The sequence below is a fragment of the Ursus maritimus genome, unplaced genomic scaffold (assembly GCF_017311325.1).
Source record: "Ursus maritimus isolate PB19 unplaced genomic scaffold, ASM1731132v1 scaffold_13, whole genome shotgun sequence".
In the NCBI taxonomy this organism is placed as follows: Eukaryota; Metazoa; Chordata; class Mammalia; order Carnivora; family Ursidae; genus Ursus; species Ursus maritimus.
Window position 1 is genome coordinate 37,919,054 of NW_024423675.1, and position 19,195 is coordinate 37,938,248.

Consider the following 19,195-nt stretch of genomic DNA (forward strand, 5'->3'; position numbering starts at 1 on the left):
ATCTAAGAGGCAAGAGCTGTATAAACTTTTTGTACTGGTAAAACACCTACATTCTCAACGTTGTAAGATCTCCACACTGGATGTCTGTTAAATGATCAGATGAATCCCCCAAATACATACTGGCACTCTTTATAAATTTGGCATTTTTCCAAAAACGTTGTTGCTTTCATTCCTGCCCCACACAGAAAATGATACCGCAGAAATGACAACATTTATATGGCACAAAGGGAGTGAGTAGGGCCACCTCTTCTGACCAGATGGGGGCACGTGTACCCAGGGATTCAGGGTATCCTAGCTGGTAAGCTCGGCCCCACATTAAGGTGGCTTCCCCTTGAGTCCTTTTGTAGGTATGTTCAATATTTAGATCTGTTTTCCTATAGCAATATGTCAAACGAATGGTTGGGTTATGAGTGAATTCCCAGTGTGTATTTACATAGAAATGTGAGTCTGCAGTCCTTTTCCAGTTAGCCATTGATTCATCAGACGTGTAAGGAGGGTCTGCGTTGTGTTGTCACTGCCTAGGGTTTTCAGTGAGACGTTTTCCTCACTTGGGGGGGCCGCAGCTCATCTCTGCCCTCCCCCCACTCCTAGCCGCGAGATGGTGAGGCAGGGGCTCTCCCAGTGCATGGCGGACTTTTTCTGGGGACTGGTAACCTTAAGTCTCTGCATGTCTGCAGCTCTCTGTAACTGAATAAAACCTGGGTTGCAGACTTTGTTTTGCATCAGAATCATGAGATGTTTGTTAAAATGCAGCCTTCACAGCACCGTCTCCAGAGATACTGATGGGGAGATGCATCCCAGCTCATTTTTAACAATGCCCCCGGGAGATGGACACAAATGATCTATATACTAGGCTTTGAGAATTATTATTCAATATAAAGACCCTTCTCTGGAGTCATAATTCACAGTGTGTGACCAGTTGGAGAACATTGGCATCTATCCCACATAGGCTCCTTCTCGTGAAATCTATCCTACAGCTGCTTGTAATTGTGTTTCTAAATTAGGTGCTATCTCTATTAAAAACCACGGAATGCTTTAAGCTCCCATGTTGTTTAAGGCTGCTTAGACATAACCACAGAAACACAGTAAAGCATGTTTTAAATACCTGCTAAATGCTTGTGTTACCTTGCAAGGCAAATGTCCATTGCTAATTTAAATCCAATGAAAAATTTTAGTCTGTTCAGATCATTATAGGCCATTAAAATGGCTTCTCAAGTTGTCGGACCAGTGTTTCTACTCAGAATTACAGAGAGCCGTTGTAGGAATTGCAACTATTAATCTGATTTATATTTCTAGGCTGAATCCGATTTGCCAGTCACACCAGGAGCTAGTCTGTACACTTGAGGAAGGCTCTATTAAACAGATGGGAAAACAGGCTCCCATAAATATGAAACTATAAGCATATAAAAATCTCTTTACTTTGCAGAACTGCAAGATCAAATAGCATAACGTTAATGTAGAGCCGAAAGTTCTAGAAGATTGCAAATGCTAATTAAGAATCTTTAGGAACTTTGTTGGGCTTTTTGAGACTTTCGTCCTTTCGATGACTTGGCATTACCTGCCCGTGTAAAGCCAGTTTCCCCTTTCTGTCCACGGGCTGCCAGGTATGGATCAGGAGCTGTGGAAGTTTAAAAATATTCCAGCTCTTGGGAATCGAAGTCACATCTCTGCGGTTTGTGTGCACCAGAGAGAAGCTCAGCTTTAGTTAAAACACTCACAGTTCTTTCGCCAACCACTGTGACACCAAGGCAGCAAAAGTGTAAGGAAGAGGTGACTGTAATTGTTGCACGCCTGTGACGTTGTCGGGACAATATTGTAACAGGGTCTTATTCTATCCCCTCAGCACTAATTCCTGACTCAGATGACTCTCATATCTAGTGGAAAAGCAGTGACATCTGTTTACTTTCTTTGACAACGTGAAAGTAATGCAGTCTTGCTCTTCTTTATTCCCCAGTGCTCACCTCGCTGGTTAGGGCTTTACATTTTATAATAGGGTGGATCAATTGATTGCTGAATTAGTTTTTCTGGAGGGTTTTTCCTGGGCATTTGATAATATCCACTGTTTTGACCCATTATATTACTTTTCTTCATTAACATATGTTCCTTATGCTAAATGATAATTAAATAGGCTTATTAATCAAAATGTATTTTTAGCCATTCAATAAATAGTAAACCATGTTTACCTCTCTTAGGCCATGTTTATGAAAACACTATTAAAACCACTGCTAGGGGCACCTGGGTGGCTCAGTCAATTAAGCATCCGACTCTTGATTTCAGCTCAGGTCGTCATGTCCAGGTCGAGATCTCAGGGTCCTGAGATTGTGCCCCATGTGGGGCTCTGTACTCAGCGGGGAGTCTGCCTCTCTCCCTCCCTCGGCCTCTGCCCCCACACTCTGCCCCCTACTTGCTCTTGCTCAGAGCGCTCTCTCTCTCTCCTCCTCTCCCCTCCTCTCTCTATAAAATAAATCAATAAATCTTTAAGGACTCTTCATATGTTAACCATAGACCTAAAAGTTTTAATCCCACTGGTTTTATTTGCCATCTTTCTGAGTCCTTCTGAAGATGGTGACCTCCTTGTACTGAGGCTGTGTGAGCACCCTCTCCTCTCCATTTGTAGGAGGCATTTGGAGACAGTTCAAGTACTCTTTTATAATTCCTCTAAAGTATAAACCCTGAAATTCTCTTTCTCGGATTTTTTTCTGTGAGTGACCTCAGCCCAGAAATTTAGAAAGAAAAAAAAAATTGCTGGGAGCGTGCAAAAAAGATCTCCTTTTTCCCGTTCAAAACAGTAATCCCTACATTTTTTTAGGGCCCTCGCTACATTCATTGTGTCGCCTCTTGTTACCAAGGAATACAGGTACTTTCCAGCTCTAACAAAACCCCTGTGAGACTAGAGTAAGCTCTGCTGGAGAGAGAGGGTGGGGTTATTTCAAGCTAGGAACCAAACCAAACTCATGCTGCATTTTGAGAGATGGCTGAAATCCCTGAATTGAGGCAAAATAATTGTTTCACTTTTTTTTTTTCAATATCGTTTTTAACGTACTGGGGACTGATGAAGCATAATTGTCTAGGGATTGTTTTTGAATGAAAAACAAACCTGAAGAAATACAGCTATTTGCATTCAAATGCATCCTATTACTATGTATTTACCCTTCTGATGTTTGGTTTGCTAATTATTACTACAAAGCGTATTTAGCGTAAGATAGTAAGACATCTAAAGTGTGAGCCCTAATTACAGAGAAAAAGAGGATGCTGACTCATAAAGACTACATTTTTGCACTTGAGTGGATTCCACTGTCTTAATTAAAAGCCTACAAGAGTATTCTTGAGTAAGGTTTTAGCTATGATTACATTTCAATTCAAGCTAAAGAAATGTTGAAATAAATTGGTTCTTGAAAATTCTAAAATCTCAAGAGAAATCGCTGTATTCCAGGTACTTTTCTAAGTGTTTTTACCTCTGTCAGCTCACGTAATCTTCACAGTGTGTAGGGTAGGAGCTATTGTTATAGCCCCTTCCCAAAATGTAGAACGTCTCTTGGTTACAGGTTACACAGCTAGTCCATGGCAGACCCCGAGGACAGCCCAGGCCGTCTGGCTGCAGTCTGGCTCGTAACTTTTACTCTAAAAGCTGTTTTAAAACTTGAAGAAAACAGGTGACAGTGGATGATTTTATCCCCAAGTAGAAGGAATTCTTAAATAGTAGAGGCTGCCATTTGTCATACTCCTGCTTCTCCGTCTGGCGGTGTGCAGCATTTTCTCTTCGTTGTTTTATTGAGTCCTCGAAATGCCTCTGAGGAAAAGGATTTATTATCCTCGTTGTCCAGATGATGCAGCTGGGAAGTAGGGAGGTGAAGCAACTTGCTGAAGATCATGTAGACCTAAGTAGCGGGCCTGATATTGGAACGAGGTCTATTCACTTCCGGAGGCCATGCATGTAAGCACTCCACGTTCTGATTCAAGCCCCCTACCCGATCAGCTTGTACCTCCTTCCCAAATGAAATTGTTGGTAATGAAAGTGTTGATCAAGAGGAGAAAATAGACGGGTTTTTATGTAGAGCAAAATTGTACTATTAAAATACAACATCAAAATAGGTTTGGTTGTCTTTTTTTAAAGCAATTCTGTCAAGAAGCCTATCTGGTACTGCGTTCCAGGGTGTATTGTTAAGTTATCACAGAGTTGGGGCATTCGGATATAAATGTGTTTTGTCTATAATTGGAAGACCTGTGCAGCTAGAATAACTTTGCGCTCAGGAACTTGAAATCCTAAAGATTTCATTTTTGCACAGAGAAAGAGACCCATCATGGCACCTCTTGAGTCAGAATTAGCAATGAAAGTCCTCACCTTGTAGGAGAGAGAAATACTGGTTGCCCAATTGAGAAACCAATTTTTTTTTTAAAGACTTTATTTAACTGAGAGGGAGAGAGAGCACAAGCAGGGGAGAGGGAGAGGCGGGATCCCTGCTGAGCAAGGAGCCCGATGCAGGACTCGATTCCAGGACACCAGAATCATGACCTGAGCTGAAGGCAGACGCTTAACCAACTGAGCCACCCAGGCGCCCCAAGAAACCAATTTTCATTTTAAATAAAATACAAAACAGATAAGAATGAGTCAGATGCTTCATGCCTAACCTTGTCACTCACTAGAAGACGGGTGTACTGTATTCTGGAGAAATGGAAGGGTAAAAACAAGTAATAACTGAATCTGATTATGGATTTTGGAGTCAGTAGGCCTGGTGCTTTACTTGTCCTACAGATTTGGCATTAACCTCTTTAAGTTTCGGTGGCTATAAGAGTAGAACCTTCTTCCAGCAATTGTTATGAAATATTGGACATACAAAGGTCTCAGCCAGCCTTCGGTGCATATTATGTTATTGTTTCTTATTTGGTGCATATTATGAGCTGCTCCCACACTTCTGGATGTGCTTAATTAGGATTCTGCTCACTTTGGTGGGTCTGTTGATCCGTCTATTTTATAATGCTTGTTCTAATACTGCTCAGATGACCCCATTGCCCCATCCCTCCAACTTTCTAGCTAAATGAAATATCATTTAGAGACCCCCCCAGGGGCTTAGTCACTTTTAATTTTAAGGAATTAACAGAATCATTATATTAGTTGGAAATAAAACATTCAGTAAACATTTCTTCTAGAGTCCTTTATTTGAACTGTGTTTGGTAAAGATAAATATTCATGTTTATATATTCCCAACTTTGTGTGGGTTCGGTGTAATGAAATATCATGAGTTACAATAGGGAAAATGGAAACTGAACATGCTTCTATAATGAAGCTATATAAATAATATAAGAACAGATTTTTGCTTCTCTGGGGATAGATGACAGCAGATTCAGGCCTGAAGAAACTTTGGGTCAGAGGTCTTATTTTCCTTTTCTGTCTCCATTCTTTCCCAGAAAATGGTCCTTTTCTTACATTTCATAAAATAAATCGTTGGCATTGTATTTGGGCATAAGAATACAATAGAACTTTGCTTATACTTAAGTCTTATATCTTTATTTGAATAAAACTTACTTTTTTATTTTATTTATTTTTTTAAAGATTTTATTTATTTGACAGAGAGAGAGAGCACAAGCAGGGGGAGCGGCAGGCAGAGGGAGAGGGAGAAGCAGTCTCCCCTGCAGAGCAGGGAGCCCGATGTGGGGCTCAGTCCCAGGACTCTGGGATCATGACCTGCGCCGAAGGCAGATGCTTAACAATTGAGCCACCCAGGTGCCCCAGTAAAACTTACCTTAAAGGAATGCTGTGCTTTATTAAAACCACAAAAATGTAAAACTTACCAGTGGACAATTCTGATCACAAAAACTGAAATATTTGAAAAATTCTGAGACTTAATTTTAGCCTTTGATCTCAGTTTGTCGGTTTTTTTTTTTTTTTTTCCTTTTAACCATTCATTAAAGCTTTTAGGAAATCTATGATAACTAATTGGGAATTTATTTTTTTGATTCTGAAAAATGCCAGTTTTAAGTTATATCTGTAATTTGTGATTTTTTTTCTAATAAATACTAAGATAGTCATGCACAAAGAGCTTTTTTCAGTGGTCAGAATACTTATTGGGATAAATTTGTGGACTCAAAAAATAATATTTCTAATTTAATATTAAACAAGTTCAGAAGATCCCAGAAGCTGATTTTAGCATAGGAAGCTGATTTTAGCATGTTGTAATTACCAAGTACAGCTTTACCACAGTTTTTGCAGAGAAGACAGTTTTCAATTAATGTCATTTCAGTTAATGTCCCTCTAATTATCAGCGATTTTATTTTTTTTCCCTATACTTCCATCTCTCCACATTTTATGGAATAAGAGCCTCCATAGTCATTTAATTGATTACTCTTGGAAGAAGACGTGTTTTTGTTTTGTATTAACAATGATTCGTCCCCGTTCTCAAATAAGCAGGTTTTCTTCAGAATTTGTGATAAGTTGTTTTTAGTTTGAACTTCTTAGCCAGGGAACACAGATCTCAATAAAATTGCACATGTGTCCATGGAAATGATCTTTCTAAGGAGTAGTGAACATGTATTTATGGCATACTGTGTTTGCTTTGTTGTGTTAAATTACCATCATTCAGATGGAGAATAAGCCAGTGCCTTTATAATTAAGACTATACAACTTCTTTATATTTTGTTGGGATATTTGGTTTCAAATGTGTTTGCTTTTTTCTTAAAACTTAACAGAAGTATGATCTGGATCTTTTAGAAACTCAGGATATATTTATAAAGATAACACATAAGGAACAATAAGGCATCGTAAATACAGAGTGTTAGAAGCATTAAGGTGTATGAGCCAGGGATCATAGCCTCAATAGTCCCAGGAAATTGGAGAGTGGGATGTATTTCTGAACTCCGGGAATGGAAAAATTAGGTTGAAAAATTTTAAATACTTGAAATTTAGCTTTAGGAAATACAATTAGTCTGTGGTGTGGTTCCCTTTAACGCCATTTTTGTCCCTGACTTAAGGGTAAAGCTCTGAATTAAGATCTTAATGATTCCATTCCATTTTAGAGGATTTCAGCATGCTTAGATTATCACTGGGTCATTCCTGGTCAAAAAGAGTTGGAATCAGTTCAGCCTACACATTTGACCTGATTAAGCCAGGAAAAGCTTCCTAGAATTGAGTTTGATTCTCCTGGGCCAATCTCAGGCTGAAGCCCAAATCCCAGAGCTGAGTGTAGTATATATGCTACTTGATTAAATGGTCTGGACTTTCAAAATATTTTCTTTCCTTCAATTGTAGTTTTACTGTACAGTGCCAAGTAAAATTCTTAATGAATACATGTCCCAGTTTGAAGTTGAGTTACTCCGTAGCTGCATTTGCCAGAATAGTTCACCTTAATACCATTCTTAGCTTTAAAAATCTCCTTTCTGAACTGTAAATGAAAATTGTTAACGAAGAAAATGGATGATTATAGAAGTTATTAGTAGGAGTTGCTTCTTAGTAGAACTGAAAATCCTAACATTTTAGTGGTACCATGTGTTTTTATTTTGTTTTGTTTTCTGGTTTTTTAATGTTTCAAGTTTTTATTTAAATTATAGGTAGTTAACATACAGTGTAATATTAGTTTCAGGAATAGAAGTCAGTGCTTTCTCACTTCCCTGTAACAGTTGCTGAGATGCAGTGTTGAACCATCCTTTAAAGTGCATCTGTTACCAAATACTGAAACACCCTGTTTTTCTCAGAGACCAGCATGCTGATGATGTTAAAGAGGACTTTGAAGAGAGAACAGAAAGTGAAATGAGGACGTCGCATGAAGCCAGAGGTAGCCATAATAATCCTATCTTATTGATGGATATTACTATTAATACTCAACAATCAGAACTTGACTAGAATCTAGCAGCCACTTCTGTATTAAAGATAAACTTCATTTAGTTGGTTTATTCTGTTATCACAGGCTATAAAAGTTTATTGTTCAGGATAAATATATAGTTGACCTTGAGCGACATGGATTTGAACTGTGTGGGTCCACTCATACACAAATTTTTTTTTCGATAAATACAGTCCTATAAATATATTTTCTCTTCTTTATGATTTTCTTAATAGCATTTTCTTTTCTCTAGCTCACTTTATATAAGAATACAGTATTTGATACATATAACATACAAAATAAGTGTTAATCAACTGGTTAGGTTATTGCTAAGGCTTCTGGTCAACAATAGGCTCTTAGTAGTTACATTTGGGGGAAATCAAAAGTTATACAGATTTTCAAAAAAAAAGTTCTATACAGATTTTCCACTGTACAGAGGTTGGTGCCCTTCACCTCTCCATTATTCAAGGGTCAACTGTATGCAGTATGTAATTCATAATGGTATGGATTCATCTGTGACCTATATTTACAGGCTCTTTCACATATCTGTGCGATATTATATATAAAGTTTGGGCAACATTCTGTTTGGTTCTTGTGATATATTTTCTTTGGTATTATTGATGTCATTTGCTTCATATGTTTAAAACTCACCTCAGAATGTGTATTGAAATCCAAATGGAATTAATATGGCCTTAGTTTAATACCACAGAATGAAAAGAAAGTCATTTGAACAAATGTTTTAAGTTGTACTGGAGAAAGTAATTTGTCTTCCGTCTTTGCTAAAAACACATCACAATGCTTAACTAAGTAATGAAGTCGTAATGACTGTTGGTCATTGTATAGATTGTATTTATAACTTACACATAATTATTATTTTTTATGAGAAAATGTTAGCCCGATTGTGATTTTAATGATTGTCCCTGGAGATGTTGCTTTTTCATGTGTATTTTTTGCTTTAGATTGTTATATGAGATTTGAGAATGGCACCTAATGACTGTTTGCCAGCAGTGATCTGTTCCGTAAGGGCTGCTTTGATTTCCATATCTGATTTTTAGAAAGCACTAATTTGTGATTATTTTGAAGGTTACATTCTCTGCTGTCTTCAGCATGTTCTGTTGTGCTTAATACAACACCACATACAAACCCTACAGATGGCCAGGATTTGAATCCCTGCTCTGCCACCTGCTCGCTGTGTGATTTTGGACGTGTCACTGAGCACGTCCACGCTGCTGGTTCCTTATCTACCCAGAAGCCTAATGGTGGTAACTCCCTCCCAGGGTTGCCATGGTGATTAAGTGCCTCTGTGACTTGCTTCAAACAGTGCCTGGCACATAATAAGTGCTATGCAAGCATTTGATTATTGTAAATGTTCCTGGCCATTTAGAAAGGAAGAAAAACATTTATTTTATGAGGGTTTTGTCATCAAGGTATATTGGACTCTTAGACCAAGGTCTCGGTCTTTCTTGAATGATGGTTAGGATCACAGCCTTCATTCCTAGCAGCGCAGCTCTGGGCTTCAGTTTCCTCCTGCATAAGATGAATGTAGTAATAGCAGCCATGGCACTGGCTTCTCATGAGGACGAAATGCATCAGTGGCTGAAGTATTAGCTGGTGGTAGTAGTAGAGTAGTAGTATTGTGGAAGAAGTGTTCACTGCATGGAATTGTCTCATCATTGAAAATTCAGATAGATGCAGAATAGACTCTTGTAGACTCTGAACTTTTTGAGGGAGTAATACTTTGGTAAACTTTTCAGTCTCTTCCTAACTTGGTGATCGATTTAACTCTTTATTGGACTTGCTGAGCTGATTTTGATCATTTTTTTCTGGAAATGATCTGAAAAATTATGATTCTCTTAAGAGAGAATTTGGCTTGATTAACATAGGATATGCATGGTGGTCTCTCTTTGTCTTTTTAAACTTTGTATATTTTAGTCCTGTTTTTCTCAATTTGAATTGCCTGAGTTTTTCTTTTTTATTCTCTCCAGAAACATTACTAGGATTCATATACAACTCTCAATTATCGTCCCCACCTACAGAGCCTGTGGTTCGATGTGGATATATTAGTAACTGTCTTATGTTTTATTAGTGAAAGGAAGAGAGCCTCATAAAATAAGTTGCTTTGAGAATTTTTGCACATATGTTCCTAAGTGAGATTTGACTATTAATATCTCACCCATTTGTAGCCTCTTAAAATGAATTTGGTAACTTTCATTCATTATCGAAGTTTGGGAACATTTTATATAAAACTTCCATAAAACATTTTATCTGTAGGAAATCATGCTATGATTGCCAGCTGGTCTTTAAATCCAGGAAACTTCTTTCAGTTATAATTTTGGTTATCACTTGTGCTCTATTCTCTCTGTTGACTGGTAATACCTTTAATTCTTGAGTTGGAGCCAAGGGATTATATTTATATTCAAAATATTTAACAGTTGGTTTGGCATCCAACCTTGCAAAAGACAGTTACAATTAATACTGGTCTAAGTACTGGAGGAGAGTTTTGGATGCTCTCTGCTATACCAAGAGTTACCCTTAATTGCTGGGTCTTAGAAGTCCAGTTAAGGGCCTGGCTGTCTTGGGTGGCGGAGGGAGCAGGATAGGGGAGGGGGACATTGTACCAACCAATATGGAAGTATTTTAGGTTTTTTTTGTTTTTTTAGGTTTTTTGTTTTGTTTTGTTTTTTGTTTTTTTTTGTTGTTGTCGGGGGTTTTTTTTGAGAGAAAGGGCAAGCATGCCGTGGGGGTGGGGAGCAGAGGGAGAGGGAAAGTGAATCTCTAAGCAGTCTTTACACCCAGCACAGAGCCCAATGCGGGCTCGATCTCAGGATCCTGAGATCATGACCTGAGCCAAAATCAAGAGTCGGATGCTTAACCAACTGAGCCACCCAGGTACCCCAGTATTTTAGTATTTTAACAACTTCTATATATTTTCGATGTTCTAGGCATATTTCTCAAGTTGAAATATCTTATTTAGCTTCTTGATCTGTCAAGTCTACTACTTACTGCCTTTAACATGCATTTTAACAGCAGTGGTTTTTATTTGCCTTCAGTTTCCTACATTGGCTCGTTCTCTTTCATAGCCTGTTTTTTTGTTTTGTAGAGGTCCTATCCCCTTGTCCCTCACTAAAATCATGAAACTCTTCTGTCAATAAATCAGTGCTCCTCTTCTGATGTTTTGTAGAACTTTTTGTCAGAGGCCCCATGGAAATTGTTTTTCTATTTTAACATTTTCGAGTCCAGAGAATTTTTCCCAGGTCTTTTGTGAACAACACTTACCCCTCAACGCTCCCACTTGGGTGCTGGAAGAATTTGTCTTGGCAAACCTGCGCCTGGGGGTCAGGTAGATACACTCCACTCTGGGTCCACGTTCTTGAGCCTGGTAAATGTTCGCCAGGGATCATTCCCAATTCTCTCCCTCCCGTGGTAGAAGGAGCCCTTCCCAAATCTAGCTGGCTGGGGGGTGGTGCAAAGGGCAGGAGAGAGAGCCCTTTGCGATTTGTGTATTATTTAGGATAGAGGAGACGGAAAAGAAACCACCCCAAGTTTCTTTAAAATGCCAATAGGATTTAAGACTCAGCAGACCCATGAGAAGTACTTTGTTTGGAGTCATGGAGCAAACTGATATTTAAAAAAAAAAAAAACTTCCTCTTGAAAAACCCTCTCTGCCTCCCCCATTTCTTTAGTTAATTCAGGTTAATTCCATGAAATATGTGTAATTATGAGCCCCCCTTTTTTTAGGATTCTCACCATGCAACTGAATCTGACCTTTGGGGGAGTTTAACTGAATATAATTTATCACTTTTTCTCCTTTCTTCTTCTTCCTTTAAAAAAAAAAATCTATCTTTTTTACCTGAAAAAAACAGCTCATTCCTGTCATTGTCGGAAAGCCCATTAATAAAAGATTCTATAAACTGGCCTTCGAGTTTAAACTGTTGTATTCCTCGGAAAGGTACAGGACTTCTTTCTTTCCTGCAAGCCTTCTTTCTCATGGGTGGCTGATAAGCCAAAAGAATGGAATTCTATTTTGTAATGTGCTAGATTCTCACCTGAAAAGTCAGGCTTGCTTTTTGCCTCCATAGTAATTGGCTGGGGTTTTTTTTGTTTTTTTGGGTTTTTTTTGTTGTTGTTGTTGTTTTTTGGTTTTTTTGGTTGTTAACCTTGAAATGATCTTCAGGTAACTTTCAGCCTGAGTTAAGTATCATGGAGCTAATTTTATCTCCATTCCTTGATGCTGTGATCCATTTATCTTACCTAATCACTCTTACTGTTCATCTTTTTTATATTTAGTCACCAGTTGGTGATTCCGTTAAAATTTTTTTCTCTTTTGCTTGACGGATGTACTCCTCTGCTTCTGGCCTTGTTCTTTCCACATTAGCAGCATATCTTACAGACTCGTGCACTATTAGCCTGAAAGCGTATTGACTCTTTCATTTTTGCCTTTTGTATTCAGTACGCTCTCAGTGATATGCCTTTCTTTCAAATTAGAAATAATTCCTCTCATTTGCTGAGTCTTTACTGCATGTCAGACAGTGGGATAAGCATTTTAAAAATAGCATGTGATCCTCCCAACAGTCTTGTTACCTTGATTGCACCAGGATTATAGAGCTAGTCAGTGGCAGAGCAGGAGTTTGAATCCATGTTTATCAGACTCTTAAACTCACGCTCTTGACCGTGATCCTTTCCTCTGTATTAGGAGGCAAAAGATCCAGGGTCACTGTCTGACGCTGCCCCTCTCTCATAGTGCGGCTTTGGGCATGTCAGGCTGTTTCCTCACCTTAGGGATAGTTCCCTTCTAGCACTTTTTTGAAACTAAAATGAATCAAGGCAGTTGGAGGTTTTGGTCTCACTTCTGCCTCTGGCTTAAGGGGCTAGGAATGAGTCAGGGAAGAGGTCAGTGGTAACTTGTGCTGTTGGCTTGTTGAGTTAGCATTTCCAGACTTGGAAATGGGAACACCACTCAGAGTGGAATCCGAGTCTGAAAGTAGCAGAGCAGGAGTACTTCTCCTCTTCTCTAGGACTTGCCCTGCTTGGTCAGCCTGCCATACAGTGGTTCCACTGGATCTTAATGAAATGGTCCTATAGGAAGCAGGGTCTCACGCTCTGTGGCGGGGAGGATATCTCTTTCTACTAGGAGATTTCATGGTTGGTTTAGATGTTCCCTATACTGAACATTTATTGTCTTGATTCTGTGCGAAACATTGGAGGATATTTCTTTCAGGATAACTTTTATCAGAAACGACTTCTTACAAGGGTTAATCTTCCACTTCACTTTTTCCTACCTTAAGTCAAATCAGGAATTTTAATACCTGTGCTCTCAACCAGAATTGACAGACATGGTGGGCAAATCTGTAGTTGCAGGTTTCTGTGTTGGATAACTACATGATTATTTATTGCACTTCGTTTCAAGAAAATCTGCGAGAACATGCTGTAGTGACATACCTCCCGCAGTTTCTGATGCAGTGTCAGTGCTGAGTAATTGCTGAGTAAGTGATTTCCATACGGTAAACCAGAATCATAAATAGGAAGCAGGTCTCTATGTCCCATTCTCCAGGTATCAACCTAAGAAAAATATTCCTCGCTTGGTAATTGTCTAGCAGATGCAATAGCAATAAAACCATACATAGTTCCACCAAGTTATTTCTCTTAGCACTCTTGCCACCTAGCATTTTCTTGCTTCTGATATTAAGGAAGCCCAGAAATACACATTCCTGATAGTCATAAAACAGTAAAAACCAGTTAGACAATTTCGAGACAAAGTATAAAGTTACCTAATCATACTTTTGCAAGCATTGGTAAGAACTAGGCTTGGAAATCTTCCCCGGACAGTTCTGTGCCCGATGATACAGAATTAAGTAGCAGTGAAGAACTGTGAACGCACAAAACCAGAAGCCAAAGGGGGGAGGAGAAAAGGACTTTGGTTAATTTTCATTTCAGGGAACTTCAAAACATACAGAAAACTCCTATAAAAGTGTTATTTTTCATGCAGATAGTTTGAGAGGAGGGCAGTAAGAAATATGACCCTAGTAAAATGACGGTGGCAGAAATGTCTTCCAGAACAAAGGCTTTGTTTTATGAAGTACACTGTGCACATTCAAATCTCCTTTTCCTCCCTCTTGGCACTGAGCCAGCAACTTGAGCCAACGTCTTTGGCATTTATTTTAGTCTGATCACATGTGAAAAATAAAAACCTGGAGTCACATTTCTGTGCAAGGACTCACATACACATTCATCCAACCGAAGTTGTTTTCTCTGTTTTTTTGGGTGGGGAGCGTAGCTAACGCTATTATTTTTTGAAGAGATGGGGTGTTCTGTGGCTGGGAAACTCTACTTTTGCCCCATTCATCAGAAAACACCATTGCACCGCAGGACATCAGTCAGCGTGAAAGAATCAGCAAAAGCAAGGAGAGTCTGAAGTGAAAGATGTGAAGTTCGCATTAGTTTTAGAATGACGTATGCATCTAGGTCTGTTTATACTTGAAAGACATGCAGAAGCCACCAGAAATATGGGAGCTTTAGGGGTTTCAGTCATTTCTTTAGAATGGCTCAGTTGTTTTGCTAGAGAATAATGCTGTAACAACATTAGAAATAAGCTAAGACAGCTTTAGCAGGAAATAGACTGGAACCATGGTGAAGGAGGGAACAGTGGCAGGTGTTAATAGAATAGGAACAGTTGTGTCATACACGTACCACTTCGGAAAAGACTGACACTTAGGTGGCAAGCAGTCAGAGGATAAGCCATAAGATAGGCTCTATGGTTTCACTCTCCTGTGGGACTGGGAATCTTACCATTTCCTACTAGCCTGCCTCATGAGAGATTTTACAAATACTGTATTTCAAAGAATTGCTAAACTCTTGGTAGTGTCTGAAATTCAATGTTTTTAAGTTACCCTGTATTTATGCCAAACAAAAATATCTTGAACTCTGTGGGAAATTTAAAAAGAATAAAAGAATAAAAACAAACTGGCACAGGCTTATATATTTGGCTCCTAACAGATATTTGGTAAAACAGGATAGGGCTTTAAAACTTATATATAACCAGCTATATGAGATTCATTGAACGAAGTGGGGCAAGAGGTGCCATGATGGATTTTTTAAAAAATATTTGAAGAATTGAAATGTTTCCTGTGGAACAGAGAGGTTTTTCTGTATGAGCTCACTCAGGTGGAACCAGGACCCCAGGGCGTGTTAGCGCCAATAGGACAGATTCCCCCCCCCCCCAATAGTTACTTCTAAGTTACTTGCTAATGTTCAGAGCATTTCAAAATTCTAAGATTAGGCTAGTTTAAGAGAAAAGTTCTTAAAGGACCACAGTAGAACAATAGGAAATAAATTTTTAAGAAACTGTGCTGCTTGTAATAGCAACAGAAAACTTCAGATACAGAGGAATAACTTTAACGAAAGATATGCCCGACCTCTACATGAAAATGACAAAGGATCAAAGAGAAATAGTAAAGAAGTCCCAGCGATATGCCTTGTTCTTGGATTGAGGGACAGGATATTGTGAAGTTGTCATTTCTCAGAACCAAATTGGTCTATGTTCAGCAGTAATCTCCATCTAAATCCTAGCATTTTTTTTACAAGCCAATCCTAAATTTTATATGGAAATGCAAAGAGATAAGGATAGCCAAGGCCATCTTGAAGAACTAGATCACAGACATCAGGACACTTAGAAAGTGATGGTAATTAAAACCTTGTAGGTTGGTGTAAAGAGACCGATGGAACAGAATAGAGCATCTGGAAACACATTTACATTTATGTTAACGCCGGCGCTGCATGCATACAGTGGGGAAAGGGTGGTCTTTTCAATAAATCGTGTTTGGGGAATTAGAAATCCATGCGGGGAAAAACATTAGGAATGTCAAGCCGTATCTCACCCCATACAAAAATAAAGTTCAGATAGATTGTGAAGTAAAATGTAAAGTACTTAGCGGAAAACAGAGGAGACTAACTTTAGGACCTTGAAGTAAGCAAGGATTTCTTCAATAGACATACAAGACTGTATTAAGAGAATAAAAAGGAAGACAAGAGTGGGAGATGTTAGTAAGACGTATTTCCAGCAAAGGATTCCTATCCAGAGTATATATAGATAACTTCTACAAATCAGTAAGAAAAAGGCAAGATGACCCAATGCGAAAAATGAGCATTAAACCTAAGTATTTCACAAAGAGGTTCTCCATTTGGCCAATAACTTGGGAAAAGATTGTCAACCTCACTAGTCATCAGACAAATGCAATTATAACCCCCATGTGATCCCACAGCAAATTCACCAAAATGATTAAAACGAAAAAGGTAGACAACACCACATGTTATTGAGGAGATAAAGGATTTGTAACAGTCTGACACTTTAGTGGATGCATATCGTGCAACTCTTGGAGAACTGGCAGAATTGGCTCAAGTTGAATGTACACAAACACTGTAACCTCCAAGTTTCCCTGTTCAGTATATACATACACCAGAAACGCATACGTATGTTCAAGGAAAGACGTGTACAAGAATGCTCATAGCAGCACTGTCGGTAATAGCCAGAAATTAAAAATAACTCCACTGCCCATTAATTCCAAATTAATTGTGGAGTATTTATAACAATGACAAACCACACAGCAAAGAGCAGGTGAGCGAAACCACATACGGCAGCAATGTGGGTGAGTCTCACAGACGTGCTGTTGGGAGAAAGAAGCCGAACACCAAGGTTTTCATCTAAATGTTGTTCAGAAGCAGGGTGAAGAACCTATGGTGTTGGAAATTGGGAAGGGGGTTAGCCTTGCTGGATGGGGTGTGATTACAAGGGGACACAAGGCTCTGGGTGTGCTGCCATATTGTTTCTTGATCCTGGTGTTGGGTACATGGGTGTGTTCACTTTGTGAAAATTCTTTGAGCTGTTACTCTTACGATTCGTCTACGTTTCTGTAAATCTTACTCTTCAAAGAAAAAACCTTAAAATATTCTTAGAGATACAAAATAGCTTAAAATTTTCTCAGAGATACAAAAGCCTAAACTAGGTAACCATTTGGCAAAGATATGTGGTAGAATTGAAGTATCATTGTAACTGTGACCTGGTGTAGGGGTGGCGGAGAGTAAATGTTAGGGGAGGTGCCTTTCTTCGGATGGGCTTTGTGTAAATAGTTTCCAGAGAAGATTTATGTTCTAAAGGATCTTAAGGAGATAATTATTGGCAAACTTTAGGAGTCCCAGTGACATAAAATCATTTGCTAAAAAATGGTGATTTTAGGAGAGCAGCCGTAAATAGGCTTGGATTCAGAAAATCTGACAGATAAATGGAATATTCTGTACCTTTAATTTTGATCTCCACCAATATAAGAGTGATCAAAGCATTTGCCTTTCTGCAGTTTTATTTTTATTGCAATAATTTCATATCTCTGTCAAAAAAAAATGAAGTTGGCTATTTCAAAAGTCAGAAATCAAAAGAAGAATGCAGGGCTGAGATAAAAGGAAAGGGGCGTAATAACACAGGGTAACCACAGCGGCAGGACCTGAGCACACGACTTGGCTGTTACCTTTAGGACATCCACAGCTGAAAGGGAAACAAAACTCTTCCTTGAGGTGAGAGTCATTTTCCCTTCCAGTAAAGCTCAGAGGCAAATGTCTTCCATGAAACATTAAAGAGGCAGCGTTGCTAACATGACACATCTTCCATAGTGGCTAATGCAATCAACATGTGAGTGGAATTTACATGTTGTTTCTTACAGTGACCTTCAGTAATGAAAAAGGAAAGTGTAATTATTCAGTGAATAGAACGTTGAAAGGAAGCAATGCTTTACCTAAGCTCCGCCCCCCCACCATTATTTGGGGGAGACACGTGGCATTTGGGGATTTTTTTTTTTTTTTCTTTTTGCTGCTTTTCCAGAGTGTGATTTCCCATTTGTTTCAACCAACCAGGTGCCCGGGAAGAACCTAGCGCACAGCAGGGGCAGCGTCGATCGGCTGTCTTTCTGTCCTTTAAGTCCCCGATTCCATGTCTGCCCTTGCGCTGGGAGCAGCAGAGCAAGCTTCTGCCCACCGTAGCTGGAATCCCTGCCAGTAAAGTTTCCAAATGGAGCACAGATGAGGTATAGTTTATTTCCTTTGTCTACCAGGGACCAGATAAAGCAACACTTTCTTTGGGGGTGGATCCAATGAATGCGTGTGGGCTTCAGTCTTTTTTTTCTGAAAGAAAAGAAATTGTTCTGAGAAAAATAACTAAAACATATTGGTTAAATATTTTGAACCTGTTGCACTTCGATTCTGACTTCTTTTTTAAACCTGACTTTTTTTCTTATTTTTGACAGGTGTCCGAATTCATACAGAGCTTACCTGGGTGCGAAGAACACGGAAAGGTATTTAAAGATGAAGTAAGTATTCCACTAAATTGCAGTATGTTACTTAATGGGATCAAAGCACTGAAATGCAGTGAATGGTGAAATATTTTGAATCGGCCAAAGAGGGAAGAGATGGATTGTGTTGAAACTGACAGATTGGTATGCAGTTGTCTAAAGAGCAGTAATAGTCATTTGTATAAAAATGTCTTTGTGTAAGATTAGAAGCAGCAGCAATGTTTGTACCATTTTATGATACTCCACAGCAGTAGCACGAGACTCATTATTTTAAAAGGGGGTGTGGGTGGTGCCGGGGTAGCTCCGTCGATTGAGTACCCAACTCTTGCTCTCAGCTCAGGTCTTGATCTGGCGGTTGTGGGTTCAGGCCCAGCATGAAGCCTAATGTTTAAACACACACACACACACTTGGAGAAAACTTAATAGCATGCATTTACGTAGTTTATAGCCCAGAGAGAAATAAGCAACATTTTATTTTTAATAATGTGAAATGAGTTCCCTTTATTTTATTTTCAAGCATCCTTTTAACAACACCAAGATTAAATTCATTTAATGTTATAATAAATATTCCCGTTACTGCTAAATAACCCTTTAGATCTTATACCTGTCTCAGTAATATTTATAATAACTGATATCCGTTACAGTCTGCAGTTGGGACATTATTATATTAGTTGTTTTCATCTGGCTGCCCAAAACTTCAATATAAGAGATGATTAATAATGTTGTGACCTATATTAAGCATGAGAACAAAAAAGAAATTGGCTTTAACTACACAGAAGTAATGCAATTAGAGTACAGCAGGAGACTTTCTCACTAGAGACCTTTAAGAATAAGCCCCTTGCCTGTCAGCTCCCCCAGGCAGGGCAGTCAATTATCAGTCTCAGTCTTGGCTATCGGAAGGTAGAAAGAAGACCAAGTGATCTCAGAAGGCTTTCTCCACATCTGCTGTCTACAGTTGTAAGTCTATATGCCGTGTTTGCCTCTGTGTTTAGCCTCAGCGGCTAAGAATAGCACCCTTTCAGTCAGGAGCCTCGCAGGCACATCAGGACAGCT

General features: G+C 38.9%; 1 protein-coding gene across 2 annotated transcripts in view; it reads left to right on the forward strand.

Annotated features, from left to right (window-relative positions):
- L3MBTL3 (L3MBTL histone methyl-lysine binding protein 3) overlaps positions 1–19,195 on the forward strand; it is a 111,738-nt gene that overhangs the window by 89,624 nt on the left and 2,919 nt on the right. For both annotated transcript variants that reach the window (XM_008691113.2, XM_008691114.2), the window contains 3 exons: positions 7,687–7,766; positions 17,709–17,878; positions 18,098–18,160. In XM_008691113.2, coding sequence (XP_008689335.1) covers positions 7,687–7,766; positions 17,709–17,878; positions 18,098–18,160 — 313 coding nt within the window. The remainder of the gene's footprint in view (positions 1–7,686; positions 7,767–17,708; positions 17,879–18,097; positions 18,161–19,195) is intronic.